Source organism: Chaetura pelagica, unplaced genomic scaffold, assembly GCF_000747805.2.
Source record: "Chaetura pelagica isolate M959 unplaced genomic scaffold, ChaPel_1.0 scaffold263, whole genome shotgun sequence".
Lineage (NCBI taxonomy): Eukaryota > Metazoa > Chordata > Aves > Apodiformes > Apodidae > Chaetura > Chaetura pelagica.
The window spans coordinates 466,537-485,183 of NW_009952797.1; the positions used below are offsets into that span (position 1 = coordinate 466,537).

Consider the following 18,647-nt stretch of genomic DNA (forward strand, 5'->3'; position numbering starts at 1 on the left):
TCGTGTAGGACATGGATCTACTGGGACAACACAGCCTCTCGTTATATGGGGTTTGTGTATGGGCAATTATTTCTGGTTTGAAATGTTTAGAAAATTAATCAAATTGTCCTAATGCATTTAACTCTTGAGAGAAGGTCTATCCCAAAAATAATGTTTGGATATTTTTCTTCATTTTCACATTTTCCCTTTCTTCCAACTTGCTGCCCCCTCTTCACAGCAAAACCCCTTTTTTTTTTGCTTCCTTCTTCACTTTGCCATTGATAAGGAAACCCACCCCTTCTCAAAAAGAAAAAAAAGGTGTTTTCAATTCATATCAATAAATCTGCTCTTCACCACAATCTTGTCCCCAAAAGATCACTCTATTCTGTCTGATTGTCCTACTAAGAAGGAAATAACATGGCAGAAAAAGTGGATTGTGTTCTGTTTATGTGGCTGTATGGGGGAAAAGAAGGTTGAAACACTGCATAAGTCAACATCAGTACTTAATTTTAGTAGCAGAACAGCTTGCAGCACCTACCTTCTCCCTCAGCTCCTGGTTTGAAACAATAATCACATTTGGAGGATCCCCAACAGCTGTGGCTGCCCCTCCAATATTGGTGAAGATTACTTCTGCAATCAGGACGTGCCTAGGATCAAGATTAAGTACTTCACAGAGCCTGTGGTATAAAGAGAATGAAATTAACCTCTTACCCTATGACTAAATTAAGTCAAATCTTATAAATTTATAACATTTAAAATATACAGTCATTCCACTGGAAAATGTCAGCACTTTAAACGTAATGTTTGTGTCTATGCATTGGTAAAGTTTTAATCGTGCTGCATTCTAGTGCTACAGTAATTATAACAATATAAATGCAGAAAGATCAATTTTTACGTTAATACTGCAATAATTAATGGTAACAAAAATTGACACATTTAAAAAGGCATTTCATTAAAAGTCATCAAGTATTACAAGAGCTGGACTACACAGAAAATAGAATTTCCAATTTTCAGCATCATACAACTCTTTAAACCATGGTCCCCAAGCTACACTGAGCTATGGCAAAATATTCTGGGCAATCCCAGGCTCAGTACTCAGCATCAGTGATTAACTTTCATGTGGGGAGCAGTGGCAGAGGATTGTGCAGGCAAACTATCAGCCATGAATCATCTATTAGAGACCTCATCTTTTAGCCTACGCTTATCCCTGTTATTCCCCTTCTCTAAAGCTTCATCATGAGTGTTCCTATTTGTCATGCAACAGGAGTAGAAAATACACATTCCTCATTACCAACAAAAATCTCAACATGTTGTCAGCAGTTGAAAGATATTTAATGTTTCTTTAGTAGGATGCTTCTTTAGTAAGTAAAATGCTTCTTCAATAAGAAGCAACTCAAAGTACTATGGCAAATACTGGGATTGACTCAGTAACCTCATGATCCGTTTCAACTCAGAGCCTACTGACACACAGTAATCTTCAGGTAGATTATTTCAGCTCGCACAAATTGCACTTACAGATCTGCACCATGTACACATTTGATTTTAAACTTGGGCCATGGTATTGAAGGCTGAAAGTTAAGGTGTCATCTAAGTGCTTTGGAATAAGGAACGTCTCTTATTCTATCCATGGCTTATCAAAATGTTGCTCTGGTGTGTGAGACTGGAGTCCACACTTAAATGATTGCCCCCTCCACCTATTACAGGGTGTGGGGAAGAGTGGGTAGTAAGAATGCTTTGTCAAGCTTGCAGTGTTATCACACGTTTCCCTGAAGGAAGAGTTGAGCTTTACTGTTATATCTAAGTCTATATTATTAAACGCCATATTTCAAAGAGAAAAAAGTGTATTGCACAAAACTTTAACTTCATACACTTACCCTGTCACCAAGAGTGTCAATTTAAGACTCAGTACAAACCGTGTCAAATTACACATATGTCAGCACATAAAAACTTCAGAACAAAATAACTGTGCAAAAATACACTATTTCCCCAACAGCATAAAATTATGCAGTTAAAGGGTACTTTGTCGTACAGCTGACCCAATTGTACCAACTGCAGTACAAGATCACAACTGGACTTGTAATTTTAACTACATCAGTCCTTGATTTCCAAATGTTACAAGATACAACCTTCACTACCCTTTAGTTTTAGATGGGCCTAGTGATAGCTTGAAGAACCTCTGATGTGCTCCAAGAAAGGTCAAGCCCAAAATATAAAACCATCAGAATGTGTTACCTATGTGGTAGGATTTAACTTCTTCAGCTTACTTACCCTAGTTATGTTATTCTCTATGTGAACAACCATTACCCTTTTCCAGTTCCCAACAACAAAGCATTTTAAAAATAAACTAAAACTAAAGAGGGGTAGTTATTAATTTTTTATCAGCTTACTCCAAAATGCAAAGAGAAAGAAGTATCATGTTTTTTGCCTTATTAATGGAAATACAAATCCTTATATTCATAGAGTCAGTAGGATTTTCTGCAGGCTTTATCTCCATGGCAATGACAGCACAGTGCAATGTAGTGAAGCCATAGACAAGGGCTGAAAACAATGGCATACAACAAATGACCCCCAGCACGAAGCATTTAGAAATAGGCAATTACTTGGTTTTACCAGGTGAGATAATATTTTATTTTAGTTTTGACAGTGATTCAAATACAGATGTTTCCTGTGTCCCGAGTTGCCCTTCTCCAGTGTTACAAACTCATTTAGTATAAAGCTAAAGTACTTAGTATACATGTAATATAAAACTCCAGTAGTCAAAGGATGGCTACAAAGGCAGAGGCTCCCTCTTCACAAGGAGCCACACATAGTAAGAAGGGGCAACGAGTAGAAGTTTCAATGGGAGAGATTTCACCACAATATACCAAAAAAAATGCTCAGGGTGAGAATAATTAAGCACTGGAACAACCTCCTCAGGGAGATGGCAGAGTCCCCATTGCTGCAGGTTTTCAAGATATGACTGAACAGGGTGCTAAATAATCTCATTTGGCTCCCATTCCCATAAGAAGTTGGTCTTTCAAGGTCCCTTCCAACCTAGTCTAATCCATGATTTTTTGAAAATGGAATAACCGTTGCAGTATCTCTGCCTGTGAACAGTAGTTCTAGATGCATCCATGTCTGGATTTCAATCTATTCCCAGTTCTAGTGAATTCAAAATATTCTCCAGCACAGCTAAAGAAAACTCGGTGTTTAATAGTTCCAGTGTTGTTTAATGTTAGAGGTGAAATTACTGATTGGTATAAGGCAAAGTGATGTCTTTAAAATATAACCGGACAGCAGGCAAATGGAGCTTTCATTCACCAGCTGTTTCCCAATCTAGAATAAATTCCACTTGCAAAATTGATTTTTACTGCTTTACACCAAATTTTCATTTGGGAGCATGTCTTAATAGAATCTCGTGTACACTAGTGTGATAATAACTGCAAGCATTACATCACTTGGGATCATTTTAAAAATCACTAGATCATTCAGAAACTGAACTGGATTGACCAGATTTGCCTGGCCAGAACAGGTTAAATTAAGGTTGAATGGTAATTTATAATCACAGATTGAATAAATGTAGCTGCAAATTCCACATTAATAATTTGGAGAAATCTGAAGTAATTCATGTCACTGTTTTCCATTAAAAGTTCCAACTATCTAATCTCAAATTGTAGAATTAACCAGTGGCTGTAGGGAGAAAATTCAGTTTCATAGTCCAAAGCGAGGATTTTAGTTGAAACCTGGAGATTTTTTAAATCATAAATTTGTCACTAGTCTTAAAAGGGATAAAAACTTCTCTAAAACATAAATTACTGTCTAAAATTTTATATAGATATTAGCCACTAAGGGAAAAGGCAGCTTTAATTTAAAAATTCTTGCTGTTTACAAGAAAAAAATGTTCATCTAGTAGGGGGAATTTGGTGTGATAGGCTGTTGCAGTTCAGTTATGGAGAGAAACCAGAAGAGTTAGCTGCCAAGGCAGTACAACAGGCTTCAGTGTTTGCTTGCTGTTAACACTAAAGGAAAAGGCAACCAATCCATTTGAAAATGTTCCCTCTTTACAATAGGAGTATCTGAAATTTTTATTTCCATTTAGATGATCAAAAACAGTCCAAACAAGCATTTTGCACATGTCTACTACTTATTGCTGGCCAGAAAAGACCAAGTCCAAAGCCATAACAATAAAGTACCTTATGGTTACTGGGGTGAAGAGCAGCATAGTGGTAACGTTATCCAAAAATGCAGAAAGAATTGCAGCAATGAGGCACAGGAGTGTAATCATGGCCCACACCTTGCCTCTAGAGAATCGATAAGCCTCATAAAACAAAAAGAAACAAAATTAAGGGATTAGATCACTCCAATTTAGTTTTCAAAAAAAAATTACAAAGAACAACTTCATCAAAGACGTGACAACAGTGAGCTTGGAACATTTCCTACTCTATGCATGTCTAACAGCACCTTCTCCAATATTGATTCATTTAGCAAGAAAACACTTCTTGGAAGTGGCAAACATTTCCATCATGCAGAGGAAGAAACAAGTGTGAAGTGATACCATGCTCCACTACCAGCCATGAAGTGGGCCTGTGGCAGGAGCAGGACTGAGCCCTCACCTTCTGCCTTCATGCCTGGGTGGACTAAGGGAGTTCAGACCTTCCACCCCCTCCACACATTTGGCCACCTTCCCCATCCTCAGAACAGCACTGCCAGGGCAACACAGCCTGGCTATCTGTGCAGGCAGGGGTTGTGTCCTCTCATGGTTTTTTGGGGGTTCTGTGCTCAAAGCAGTCCTTGTCACTTGCATTTTCTGTCTTTTCCCCCTTCTCAAGAAAATTAAGCTTTGCAGTAAGTGAAGGTGTCTCTCACCATGAGTAATAGTTGCTTTACAGCCAATCCATCAGAATTACCCTTTTCATGTAATCTTTGGTTCTGCTGCTGTGCAAAGGTCTGTAGCCATTTATCACATGTGATCGTAAAGCTAATGATAGTTCCCAAACTTCCTCTCTCCCACTGCCAGGCATAAACACAGATTGCAGTTACATCATAACTGCAATACTGGAGATGTGAGTGGAATAACTAAGTTTTATGCTGTCCATATGCTTGTGTACCCTAATGGGAGCCTTTGCTTTTCTCCTGTAGAAATATAACTGCCTTAAGGGCTTCCTTTCATCCCTAAGAGATTTTTCAAAACTAGAAGTTGACCACAGTCATATCTAATTTGGTAAGTATACACTGCCCAAAGAAATGTTCCTCAAAGATAGTGCTTGGTGTAACAGATCTGATTAAATACTAACTTAATTAACCCAATAATAATTAAAAGTACCAAAACAAGCCTACCTTTACTGCACAGTAATCAAAGAATCCAGTCTCTGAAAATATCGCCACCAAAACCATCTACCAAAAGATGAAGAAAAATAATAGCTTACAACTGAATTAGGACATAAAACTAAAGGGTTGTAGAGTTTGTGATCCTGACAAAAGTCTTTCCTATCTGACACAGCTCTCAGAATCTGACCACCTTCATTTTAGGATATCCACTACAGCTCCCAGGTATCTCTTGTTAATTTATCATATCATGAAATTTAGCGCTCAGCATAAGCAGTCTGTAAATGTCACACAAGTCTGGTTGAATCTTATTTGCAGTGACTAAGTGGGCACTATACATTAAGTACTCAATGCATCTCCCTTATGTCATTAATCAAGAAAAGCCAATGAGTGTTTTTGCTTTCTGCAGTAACTCTCTAGAGAGTGCAGAAGTGTCTCAAATAATTTCTTGCATTTTCCAACATCTATAGGAGGTTTTCTGTCTTTCCATCTTTGCTTTCAACTGATTTTTTTTTCTCTTTTTTCTGTGGGGTGGGCAGGGTCATGGGGAGCAGTGTCAGGAAATAAGAAAAGCTCAGAATGGCAGCAGATAATTGTATTTTTGTCTTAGTATGTTGTATATTTTTGTTAGAGTTTAATACCACTTGGCCAACTCTTTTCACCATAAATAGCTCTGGGCAGAGTGATTAAAATAATACATTATTATAATAAAATCAGATATTTCTCCTCCATTGCTGGTTTTGTTTTTTTTGGCTCCAAACACAGCATTGACTAAGACAAAGAAAACCACTTTTCCAGTAGAGTGTGTGTGAGGAAGGTTTTGAGTAAACAAAATTAGTAAGATAAATGAGAGCAATAATACTTGGCACTTGAAGAGATCATCCTCCTTTTGAGAAATCCCATAAGGCCCAAATTTTGATCCTAACACCTCTCAGTAAAGTACAATTAACAAAACATTTAAACATGAAACAGATCTATATTGGATGGAGGAGGAAGTCAAACTCTTCAGTAGTGCCTGATGAGGGTGCAGAGCAATGAGCACAAGCTGGATGGAACACAGGAAGTTCTATCCAAACATGAGGAAAAAACTTCTTTACTGGGAGGGTCACAAAATACTGGAACAGGCTGCCCAGAGAGGTTGTGGAGCCTCCTTCTCCAGGGTTTGGACTAGATGATCTCAAGAGGTCCCTTCCAACTCTGACGATTCTGTGATACATTGAATCGATTATTTCAGCAAATTTAGGAGAAAAGATGCATTTTAATTACCATTCCAAACAGTAGCGCCAGTGTCTCATAATCAATCCACTCCACCACTTTGGCCATACTTGGCCTCTGCAATCAAAAAAATACCATTACCAGTGAATGCCACAGAACACCTAACTTGTGATTACCTATGAAATGTAAACTCCACTCAACTGATGAACCATTTACATAAGCCGTGATGAAAATTAATAACTGTTCCTACAAGGTACACAAAAAGGACTCTTTATTATTACCTTTATTACTATTAGTATTACTATCATTATTACTACTTCAAAGTACTGCTGGCATCCTAGGTGGGTCATTATCAAAAGCCTACATTAGGCTGTTGGTTTATCTAGTTGTTCCTTGGGCACTACAGAAATAAAAGATAACCAAATTATATGGTACCCTACAGTTTCTTTTTTGGTAAGAGAACAAAAACATACCACTTTGTCTGTGAACAAACTGGAGGGCATTTAAGGGAACGTAGCAATGATGTGGTGACCAGTTATGAGAAAAACAGAAAATCAGCCAGAGGCTTCCTTAAATATCAAAAAAAAGAATAAGCGGGGGTGGGGGAAACAAAAGGATTGGAATGTGGAAGCATGAGGTGTAATTACTTAGGGTAGGATAAAGCAGTGTATTTCCGTTTAGGTTTACTTGGTAACCTAACATTACTGAAAATAACAGTGTTAGGGTGACTCTGAATTAAGCTGAAAATGGCTGTACTCAGCTTCCTGCAAATCTGAACAAAATAGCATCAACTGACTTCTGCCTGCTCTCCTTGTCTATCCACCCTAGGCTGGCTTGTTTTCCACAAGGTGCTTCCCCATTCCAGTATCTGCCCCACCATCTCTCTCTCTTCAAAATACTTTACTGTCACGTGCCCAATCACAACAGAGCAAACACTGAAAGTTATGTCACCATACCCAGAGATAAAGTGAGGACTTACAGTTTGATCACTTACCTCCCCAACAGTAGCTAAGGCGGCTATAGCTGCCAAAGAGCCCAGCATCGCTGCCAGAGTCCTGTGAACAATCTGCAATAATGGGTAAGAATTGACCAGAGACTCCTTTAAACACCTCATTATTATTAAAAAGGAGGAGGGGAAAGGATAAAAATTCCTCTAGTTTATTCCTATCTTGGTTTCTTCGGGGGTTTTTTGGTCCTTATTCCAACTCACCCCCTTTCAAAAAGACCTGACCAGAGAATGGCTGATTACTTTGTCTCACTATAGGATGTTATTTAAAATGTTTTTTTGGAAAACCATTCCTGTACAAAACCCTACTCAGAAATCTCAGCTCTGACCTCAAGGCAGAGAAGGGACTTCAGCACCCATTTCTAACATTTGCCAGTGGGTGACACAAGAGGGAAAGCAATTTGTCTTCCCTAACTTAAGGATCGCAAAGTCAAGTCCTGTTGGTTTCCTTTCACAGCCTATAGGAAGAAGATGAGTGCCCAGGAGCTGATCCACATCATTCTTCACAGTTGCCTGTTCATCTCCAATATCTACAAAGCAATCCCCAAGCTCAGACGTGGGCAGATGAATACTACACATGCACAGACATACTATAGTGGCTTTGAGTTTCCAGGTCCAGTTGGTGGTCTGTGGGCCAGACAGATCTGGCCAGCCTGCACCCCTGCTTTCTGTCTCACACACACAGAGTCTTCTTCCTTCATAAAGTGTTAGGTTTTTTTACATCAACATTTTCTCTACAAACTGTTTTGGCTTCAAGAAAGCCATGTACTTCAGCTAGACTCTGCTGGACACCTTTTCCATTGTCTTCTCAGTTCTTCAAAACCTGCTTTCACACCACTGTACAGACTAACCCAGCCTTGGACAGAGCTTCTCCTCCATCTCTGACACTTCCCTAGCACACAAACAATGCATCTGAAAATAAGATTCAAGCTCCCAACCACAACACAGCCATTCATTTCACACTGCAACAGTTACTACAATATATTGACATTTGTCCACATCTATGTATTGAATTAATAAATTGCATTTAAATTCTCAAGGAGAAAGTACAAAAGCAAACATGCCACAAAAATGTGCTTTTTCCTCCAAGTGCTCATTTGTAGATATTTAATCAAGCATGTCTGGAAGATCATAAAATGTTTAAAATAACTCAGTTAAAGTAAGAATATAATTAATGAAAATCATACTACAACAGATCAAACCTAATTAACAGCATTTCCAATAATGTGTTTAAATATTATTCAGACACAGTCACAATTATTTCTGAGAAAGAAACGAGGCAGCCTAGATATATTTCATTTGCTGCTAATTTCATGAGAAATATCTTGCTGATAAGAAACAGTAGGATGTGGGCCTACCTAAAGGAAAAAAGGAAAGATTGGCTTTTTTTTTTCCTTGAAGATAAATTTTTTACTGCAGTGGTAAGCAACTAAGCAACTTACCAAATTACTAGAAAAATAAAAATATAAATGACTAATTTAGGAGTCAAAAGAAAAATCTGCTCCATTCTCCTACGTTTTTCTTCAAAATACACTGGAGAATAACTTACTCATAGTTATAAAGCAGGAGACCAGACCAAGGTTTTTATGTCCTAATGACCTTAAAGTACATAGCACAGATTACAGCTCCTACAGAAATGTGTGTGACAAGTCACTGTTTCATCTTTGATTTCCAGCTTCAGAGTATTTATATTAGTATTATATTAGTACATATATATATGGCCCTTATGATTCTTCAAAGGTGGGAGTCATTCAAGAATGTTTGACAAGGCCTTGTGGATGATGATAGGGTGCAGTAATTAGACCTTCCAGTTCTCTCCAGTGAAAGACCTGGAGCACAGATGTCAGTTAGGGAAGGAGATCAGCTTCTTACCAGAGCAAAGCAAGTACAAAGAGAAGCTACTGGGGAATCCTCAGCTGTTCTCAGCTGGAGGCTTTCTCCTTATCTAATCACCATCCATGTTTGATAACTCTTTTTGCAGTTCTCAGGAAGGTTTCATGGATTTTCTGAGATTTCAGCAGGTTTAGATTTTTTGTGTTGTTACTTTTGCATATATCCATATAAGATTTTTTGCTGTCACCACTGCAGACTTAATTGCATACATTGACAGCATTTTCAGTTTCCAAGAGTTTGCTGTCACCTATGGGTGAAATATCCTTTAATTTCTGCAGAAAGATGAAAAAAAAAAAAAAAAAGTGCTGTACAAATGGAGTCATCTGTCAGTTCCCTCATCCTAGTGATTTTTCAAGAAGGATATAAAGAAGTATATCCTGAAGGAAGACTATTCAGATGCAAACCTCTATTGCAAAAAAACTTGTCAAACATACAACTCTTCATTTGAGCAAGCTACCAAGTAGTTTGTAGCTACCAAGTAATATAAAGCCTAGAAACACCACTTATGCAAACTGAAACATGTAAATACTCAAAAGTTTCTATTTGGGGGGGTTGGGGAAAGAATAAATTACTTTTTATTTTTCTTTTCAAATAAAGCAAACCCCAAACATAAAATATGCTTGTAAATACATTTTTTAAATCTTACAAATACTTACGTATCCATAAACAAAAGCTCAGGTACAGAACTGAAAGAGATCAGAAATACAGTAACACAGGGATTAAGCCCCAGGAAAGCTGAGAGATTTGGTGGACTTTTGACTCTAAAGGCATTTTGAAAGATGAAGTGAGAAATCATTTGTATTCATCTGATCCTTCTCATGCTTCTCCCTGGAACTCATCATTGGATGTTGAAGATGACCCTGCCTGTGGCAGGGAGTGCTGGACTGGATGACTTTTGAAGGTTCCAAACCATCCTATGGTTCTATTCTGTGACTGAGAAAGTGCATAACTTTTTACATTCTCTAGTAAGCAGAGACAATTACAACTAAAGAACCCAAATTCCTAATGAGTTTCACTTTCAAATAAGAGTTGTCTGTAAGATCACAAAAGTGTGGGCTGCATCAGCCTGATGGGGTAGAATTTTAATTTTACAAGCTAGGAATGGAAGCAGAAGTAAATAATGGGCCAAAAGTTAATGCAGTAGCAAGAGCAACTGAACTCAGGTGGTAACTCCAGGACTACAGCCTTAAGCACAAGTCAGTCCAGCCACTGTAAAGAGACTTCAGGCATCAGAGATAGACATCCTGATGCAACTCAGATTTATGTCTGTTTCCACCCTCTTGTACATAAATGCCACCTCACATGTTCCCATCCTCTCTGGTCCTTCTTGTTCTGTCAAAGCCTCATGTAGGTGTGGTGACAGCAACATTATAGGGTCATGCTGTGTGGTCAATTTAGAATGGGCAAAGATTGGAAAAAAACTTCTATAGTGATAGCTTGTTGCACTGGGCAGAGAGGAGCTTAATGAGGTTCAACAAGGGCAAATGTAAGGTCCCACACCTGGGGAGGAACAACCCCATGCATCAGTATAGGTTAGGTGTTGACCTGCTGGAAAGCAGCCCTGAGGAGAAGAATCTTGGAGTCCTGGTAGACCATGAACCAGCAATATGCCCTTGTGGCCAAGAAGGCCAATGGTATCCTGGGATGCATAAGGAAGAGTGTGGCCTGCAGGTCGAGAGAGGCCATCCTCCCCCTCTACTCTGCCTTAGTGAGGCCACATGTGGAATGCAGTGTCCAGTTCTGGGCTCCCCAATTCAAGAGAGACAGGGAACTACTAGAGAGTCCAGCAGAGGGCAACAAAGATGGCAGGGGGATTGGAGCATCTCCCTTATGAGGAAAGGCTGAGAGAGCTGGGACTATTCAGCCTGGAGATGAGAGGGCTGAGGGGAGACCTTATTAATGCCTGTAAGTAGGAGGATGGAGCCAGACTCTTTTCAGTAGTTCCCAGTGACAGGACAAGAGGCAATGGGCACAGGCTGGAAAACAAGAGTTCCAAGTAAACATGAGAAAAAAATTACTTACTGTGAGGGTGACAAAGCACTGGAATAGGCTTCCCAGAAAGGTTGAGGAGCCTCCTTCTCTTGAGATATTAAAAACCTGCCTGGATACAAACCTGTGTAATGTGCTCTAGGTGATCCTGCTTTATCAAGGGGGTAGACTAGATGAATTCTAAAGTTCACTTCAAACCCCGATAGTTTTGTGATTCTGTGATTTTGTTTCATAATTACCTGTACAAAGTTTGTCTATGGTTGCCTGCCTGCTGTGTGATAAACACAATGTGCTGAATGCTGATTCTGTATGATAGTTTCCATACTCCTAGTTCAGGATTTAAATTTAAGGTAAGAAATGAAAGCAACCCAAATAATTTACACCAAAAGTCTTTGTGCTTGTTATTATTAAGAAATACACATTTCCAGACCCATAATTTCAACTGGATTTAGACAACCTAGACCTTGTCCAGATTTAGATTTCTTTATGTATCTGAAAGTGATTTGGAATGTTTGCACAGAGTTCATAAATTCTTTTGGTAGATTGCAACAGCATCATTATAAAAACTATTCAAAATTCCAAACACTTCATCTTGTGCAGTGGTCCAGGAGGTAAAAGGAAATTATTTAGCAGCTAATTAAATGCTGACCTGTATACAATTTCAGAGCACACATTTCCCAGCCAAAACCCACGGCATGCATATTTCCAAAATGTGCTTCTGAAGACATTTGATAAATAATACATCATAGAAACAGAATGGTTGGGGTTGGAAGGAACCTTCAAAATCATCTAGTTCCAGCCCCTCCCTGCATGGGCAGGGACACCTCCCACTAAACCAGGTTGCTCAGAGCCCCATCCAACCTGCCCTTGGACATTTCCACAACTTCCCTGGGCAACCTGTTCCAGTGTCTCACCAGCATCACAGGAAAGAAATTATTCCTGATACCTAATCTATATTCACCCCTTTCAGCTCAAAACCATTCACCGCTGTCCTATCACTCCATGCCCTTGTAAAAATTCCATCTCCAGTTTTCCTGCAGCCTCTTCAGGTACTGGGAGGCCACTATATGGTCTCCCTGTGGTCTTCTCCAAACTGAACAACCCCAGCAGCATACCAAATATTTTAGTTCCAAAGTCCTTCTTTGTAAGTGAGATGTGGCAGTTGAAAGATGACTGCCAGTGACTGTAGCATGAAGCTTCAAATACAGCCTCAATTCATTTCTTATTAAGCCTGTTGCATTAAACTATTTTAATGAGAAATTAATTTCACTTTGATAGTGTGGCAGCATTGCTGCATTTCAACAGCAGGCAGTTATTCCCAATGCTATATCCACATATGGGTTTTATGCATTTTCCACCTGCCTCCAGAGCAGCTGAAACTTCCTCTATAAAATCAAGAGCTAAATCTCTCTTAGACTTTATAAAGGCTCTAGTTCAATTTTTTATTCCCAGGACACAGGCAGGGAGAAGAGTAAAATTTGCTCTAGGATAGCCTTTTTTTTCTGACTTCATATTTTATATCTATTCCTTTTTATGTTTTACTAAGGGTTTATTGGGTTAAAATAAGTTAATCCCAGCAGTGAAAGAAGTTTTCAAAGCCAGGAATTTGTTTTTCCTAAAGATAATTAAGACAGCATTAGCCTGACTGCCTCTGGAAATGTGTTTCTCAGTCATTGCCCTCAATGGAGATTATCTGATAATTTGCTGTCACATACTCTATAGATTTTGGTGGTGTGCATTATCCTGGACTATTCCAGCTGTTTTAGCAGGGATAGATAAAACTTCAGTCTTTCATGTTACACATATTTGATCCTCTTCCAGTATGGAAAATTAATGCTGAAGCCTGAAGCTGGCATCAGAAGCTGAAATCAAAACTGAAGTTTGTAGGAAAAAATAGTTGTAATTTATCTAACTAATTTATGTAATTTTTCCTAACTCTTTCAAGCAACATAACTGAAAATTTGGGCTTGTGTTAGAAAACAACTAGTGTCAAAAAAAGCCTTGCAATACTTTGAACTCTGCCCTGCAGCAGATTCACTTCAAAGCTGAAAGGCATCAAAATCTCAATTCATGAGAATTGCTTTACTTCTGGCACAACTGGACAGAATCTAAACCAATAGTCTCGAAATACAGGATGTAGTCAGGTACAGATGAGATCAGAGCAGCAGCAAAGGAAAGCCAATGGAGCCAGCCATATTTACTTGATTTTCTTCATGCTTGCTTAAAGAGACCATCTAACCAGCATCAGCTGCTGAAGGCAGAGCCAAGTGCCTCTCCCTCAGCTGGTGATGGCAGCTAATGTTTTACATCCTCCCCCTCCTCCCCTTGGTATGCTCTGCAGAACAAACTCTGCAGAAGCCTTTCTGCTGCTTCTTCAGCAGCAGGACACTCTTCCCAGCACACGGGAACCCCTTACAGGTGATGTGTGTCAACACAGCTAGTGCAAAATGAATTATAAAGGAAAATTAATTGCCTTGGAATTACTTCGTTAAGCAGTAGCAAGTACATTCTGTAGGGATTTTAATGAAGGAAAAGGGAGTTGCTTGGCTTAGTTCAGAAAGTATGACTTACACTGATGCAGTATTCAGGGATGGACTAAAGCAGCTCTCAAGGCAAGCATGTATAGCACAGCTGCTGGAAGATGATGTACATCAAGGATCCCAAAGTGACTACAAACATCACAAAATTCAGTGGCACCAAAACCAGCTATTTCTATCTTTGTCTGCACTATCTATAGGTATTCTTTACCCCAAGCCATGTGCATGATAAAATAAGACTTTATGCCAAGTAAAATTTTTGGAAAATCTTACTAATCTCATTTTTGTAAATCAAAACTCCCATCACTGTGCATAAATATGTCTTACTTGAGGCAGGGGGGTAGAAACAAAATACCAAAAAAACCCTGTACCAAAAGCTTACTTACTTTTACAAGAATTCAGGGGTGATTCAGTATAATAGTACTACCATATGTATGAAATATGTGCTAAAGGTCAGTAGATGAGTTAAGAGCACAGATTGGAGTAGTCTCATATTTTAGTACTAACATGCATTCTTATTAATTCTTATTAATTGCACAATAAAAGGCTGATCCCTGTAACTCTGTGAAAATAATACTCCATTAATACTCCATTAATTTTACTTCATATACACTTACCTTATTTTTACAGACAAATTTCCAACCCTATAAATCTTGGATTTTTTAAAATAGAAACATTAGGTTCTACAGCAAACTGTGTGACTCCTGAAGGACATCTACACAATCCCAAGGTAAGAAAGCACTCACCTATAACATACTGCTGTAATATCCATTTTCACCCAGAAAATGTGCCAAATTACTTGTTCTGTTTCAAAGTTAGTGGAGAAAGTCATTATATAAAAAAACCTGCCTTAGGGAAAGACAGAAGGCAGCAATTTTCCACTTTCTAAAGCAATGTTTCAAAATAGAAGATGGCACTACATAGGATGATTATCTTAAATAGAAGATGATTAAAAGTAATCTATATGGTATCCAAGACAAGTTACTTCTGCGTTAGTTCACTTTTACTCCTATAGTATGGAGACTGAACAGGCTAAGAAACACAAGGCAGAGATATCTTGGGAGTTTTGTCTAGGAAAGATGGCTGTGAAATTCTATGATTCAGTAACTACCGCAGGTTTCACCAAATAACATCAATTCTTTCTAGATGTAAAACACAATACATAAAAGAGAGAGAAAAAGAGAGAAAGATTTAAGCAGATCAGATTTTCTGTAAATAAAAAAATCTCATTAATTAATTCCCCTCTTCTTTATAGAAAATCTAGAAGTCAATACCACATTCTGCAAAGATATTTGTTACTCCATAGCTCCATCAAAGGCTTTGAATGAAGAATTTGTAGCTTTTCACTGTTTATCAGACCTCAGAACATCATCCTTGCTGTTTGTAGAGGAAACCTGGGCTAAAGCTTCATGCTGATATGGAACATTGAATTAAGTGCATTAAAGTAACCCTTGGATGATTCAAGGGTAAACATATCCTTACTGTTTGAGATGAGCAAGACTACTGAAACCCTTGTATTTTCATGCCATGGAAACTTAGGGGAAAAACAAAGCTGGAGAAGAGAGAAAAGTCAGGAAGGAAGGAGGGCAATGGCATTTGTTCATATGTTGGCCAGATGATCCAGAAGACGCTTTGTTTATTCCTATATGATGAGGGTCGAAATGACTGCATGACTTCTAATTTGAGTCTAGTTTTGAAATAACCTCTCAGCTCAGAATATTGTTAATGAGAACTAGGGATAAAAAGGTATCAAACCTAGCTAATATTTCTATCAATTTCATACAAAAAACCAGAAGGGTCTGTCTTATGTCTATCATTACAACCATGAGTGGATATTTTCCAGCCTCTAACTGTTGGGATGACTTTGATGTAACAAAATTATTTTTATACACCTCCAGGAAACACCAAAAGGGGAAAATCCCGTAACATCTGATGGTTTGAGAGTTCCTCAGAGTCAAGTTTTATAAGTGAATCTTTTTATTTGCTATGAACATGGGGGTTTTGTCTTAATGTTAAATTGGACAGAGACAAACAGAGACGAATGAGATGATGAACTGTAAATCAAGGCCTTGAGTCAGGTCAGATAAATAGCAAGTGGAGCCCCCTGGAAAGACAGGATGGTGTTCACTTTCCTGTGCCAGGGCATTTCAATCCTGTAAGATTTTAGCTACAAAAACCATTTTATATATGAATAAAGTAGAGAGAGCTGGTCACAAGCCAGTAAAGGACAAAGGTTGCTACCTAGAAGAGGATATGTCAGCCCACAATAGGGTCTGGTTTGACCAAAGCCACTCTATTGTCAACAGGCTGGCCTGGCAACAAGTTAATACCATTGTGCAAAGGTCAATCCAGTTCTCCAGCATCTACCTCAGGAGGCTGCACTGCCTCCACCTATTCCATGTGCATTAATAGTACCCCAAATCCACACCTCCTTTTTTGTGTCCTAAAAGCACTATTTGTGAAGAATGCAAGACCCTCATTACATTTGCAGTTTCAGGATGTTGTCTGAAACTGAAGAACATGTCACCACTGCTGTTTCCCAGCTACCTCAAAACCCTCAAGACCAACAAGATTGTTTATTTCTAGTAAAGAAATTACACAAAGCAAATCAAAAAAGCAAACCTGGTTTACTTTCCCCATGTGAATCATTGTCAGCCCTTTTTTAACAGAAGGATGACACAGCCATACAGAATTACAGTCATGCACTATGAACAATAGTACAGCAAACTGCAGCACTTGCATTACTTTCACAGGGAGCTGTCTGCTCTAGCCAGCAATCCCTCTGGAGAGTCTTTCACCCCTGACATCTCCTCCCTTTCTGGTTCCAGTTTCCCTCCTTGGATTTTTCTTCCTCTTTAGATCATGCTGTGGCATCTCCCTCTAAGCCAGCTCCCTAAATTCTCTAACATGTGTTCATTCCCTTTTGCCCTTGATCTTGCTAAAGGAAGACATTATTTGAGGCCCCAGAAGAGGCTTAGTGATTCTCCACCCCCTTTGTGTGCATTAGAAGTGTATGTGTTCTAATATTTTGTTAAAATTTTAAGACTTCATGGCACTCTAACCCTCTGGCTGCTGTAGGCAGGGTAGAGGCTGAACAGCAGCATTCAATTAAGCTAATTTAATGTTCTCTTGCCTGTCTCAAACAGAAAGGAAAAAAAACCAACCCACAGCACACGTAGTATGCAAGGCAGGGCAACACACTTGTGCTTGACAGTCTTTCACAAATTGAACAAAATGCAGTTCAAATCTGTTTTAAAAGGCAAGAGAAAATAGAAAACGAACATTTGGAAAATCGTTTTTACACTTACTGTTGAAAATATTACTGCTATTATTTAAAAAACTAGCATTCTGCAAAAAGTAGAGCCTGGGCGCCAGCATCTTTTAAAGCAGACAATCCTATCGAGTCCTTAGAATAGCAAGCAGCACCATCCAGTGGCAGTTTTTCCTATTAAGTTCTCAATTACAGCCAAGGTACATGCTGCAGAAGTACCACAGCACCCAGCAGAAGATATTTTTCCTTAAAGCAGGCATACAGAGCTGAGCCAGATTTCTACAAAGATAGATGCAACAATTAGACAGGCAATCGCCCGTGTAAAATCAATATTCAAATCAGATTAATGATACAAACCCGTTGTTATAACATCGCAAGCTGGGATCCAGCTGAGGATTTTGCTAGCTGTTCTACTGTATTTCTGTTTGAACTTAAACTTATTCTGGCCTCATCCTGCAGGACTCTCTGCTTCCTTTACACTTCCTGTGTTGAAGTTACAGCAAGTAAAAGTGACTGTAGTTTACCCAACTGGTGCTTTGTCTGTTCTGATGGAGCTTCCTTGCTGGTGGCAGTGACTCTAAACTACCCAAGTGATAGAAATCCTGGCAACTCAGGGTTACTGATCTTCTGGTCCTCATGAGGAGCAGCTTGTAATGCTACTGCACAGCTGCTTTAAAGTCATTTTGAGCCTCTCAAAGTGCGTGGAGGTCACACCCTCCTCCTAAGTCAGAAAGAATGACCACAAGCCTTGATTACCAGCTCAGCCATGGGCTGCTCTTTAGGAGAATATCCTGAGTACCATCTGGTGAATGTTTCAGTCTAAGGGACAGGATGGATGGATGGATGGATCCACCCTACATATGGATCCCCTTACTCAATCCAGGTCTCCAGCACCTGTTTCAGCCGACTTTGCCCAGGAGGGATGCAGCCTGCTCCAGAGGGAGCTAGATTTTTCTTCAAGCTTGTTTTTTCTACTTGATTTTATCTTCTGGTTCCATGCAGCTCCCCAGAGTCACAACATTTATGATTTCTGCTTCAGGCTGGGAAGTTTGCTCTCTAAACCCTGCCTCTTGGCTTCATTTCTATCTCACTGTAGCACACTGCAGATCATCAAGACAATATCAAGGCAGCCTTCTTTCTCCCCCAGTCAGGCCCAGCAGTCTCTCAAGGGAGGAAAAGCATGCAGGAGAACATTCTAGCCCTGCTGGAAGCTACCTGGCACACCCAGGGGCACCAACTTTCTCACCCTGTCCCAGTCTTGGGCTTTTTTTTTCCCTCTCAGCCCCAGACAGAAGGGCAGATGTGGGCAAACATTTCTTCTTGCTCACTGAGGTAGGTCTCAGACTCTTCACCAAAGAGCATCTTGAGTTTGTTCTGATAATCCACCCCTAATTTTCTGCCAACTACTACAGCAGTGTTTTAATTGCTCTTAACAATTTTTCCATCCTTGCAC

The 18,647-nt window shown here is 39.2% G+C and overlaps 1 protein-coding gene across 1 annotated transcript in view; it reads right to left on the reverse strand.

Annotated features, from left to right (window-relative positions):
- OCA2 (oculocutaneous albinism II) overlaps positions 1 to 18,647 on the reverse strand; it is a 171,786-nt gene that overhangs the window by 108,087 nt on the left and 45,052 nt on the right. The window contains exons 9-13 of the mRNA XM_009994824.1: positions 7,493 to 7,564; positions 6,550 to 6,615; positions 5,296 to 5,352; positions 4,152 to 4,276; positions 518 to 656 (exon numbers count right to left, since the gene is read on the reverse strand). Coding sequence (XP_009993126.1) covers positions 518 to 656; positions 4,152 to 4,276; positions 5,296 to 5,352; positions 6,550 to 6,615; positions 7,493 to 7,564 — 459 coding nt within the window. The remainder of the gene's footprint in view (positions 1 to 517; positions 657 to 4,151; positions 4,277 to 5,295; positions 5,353 to 6,549; positions 6,616 to 7,492; positions 7,565 to 18,647) is intronic.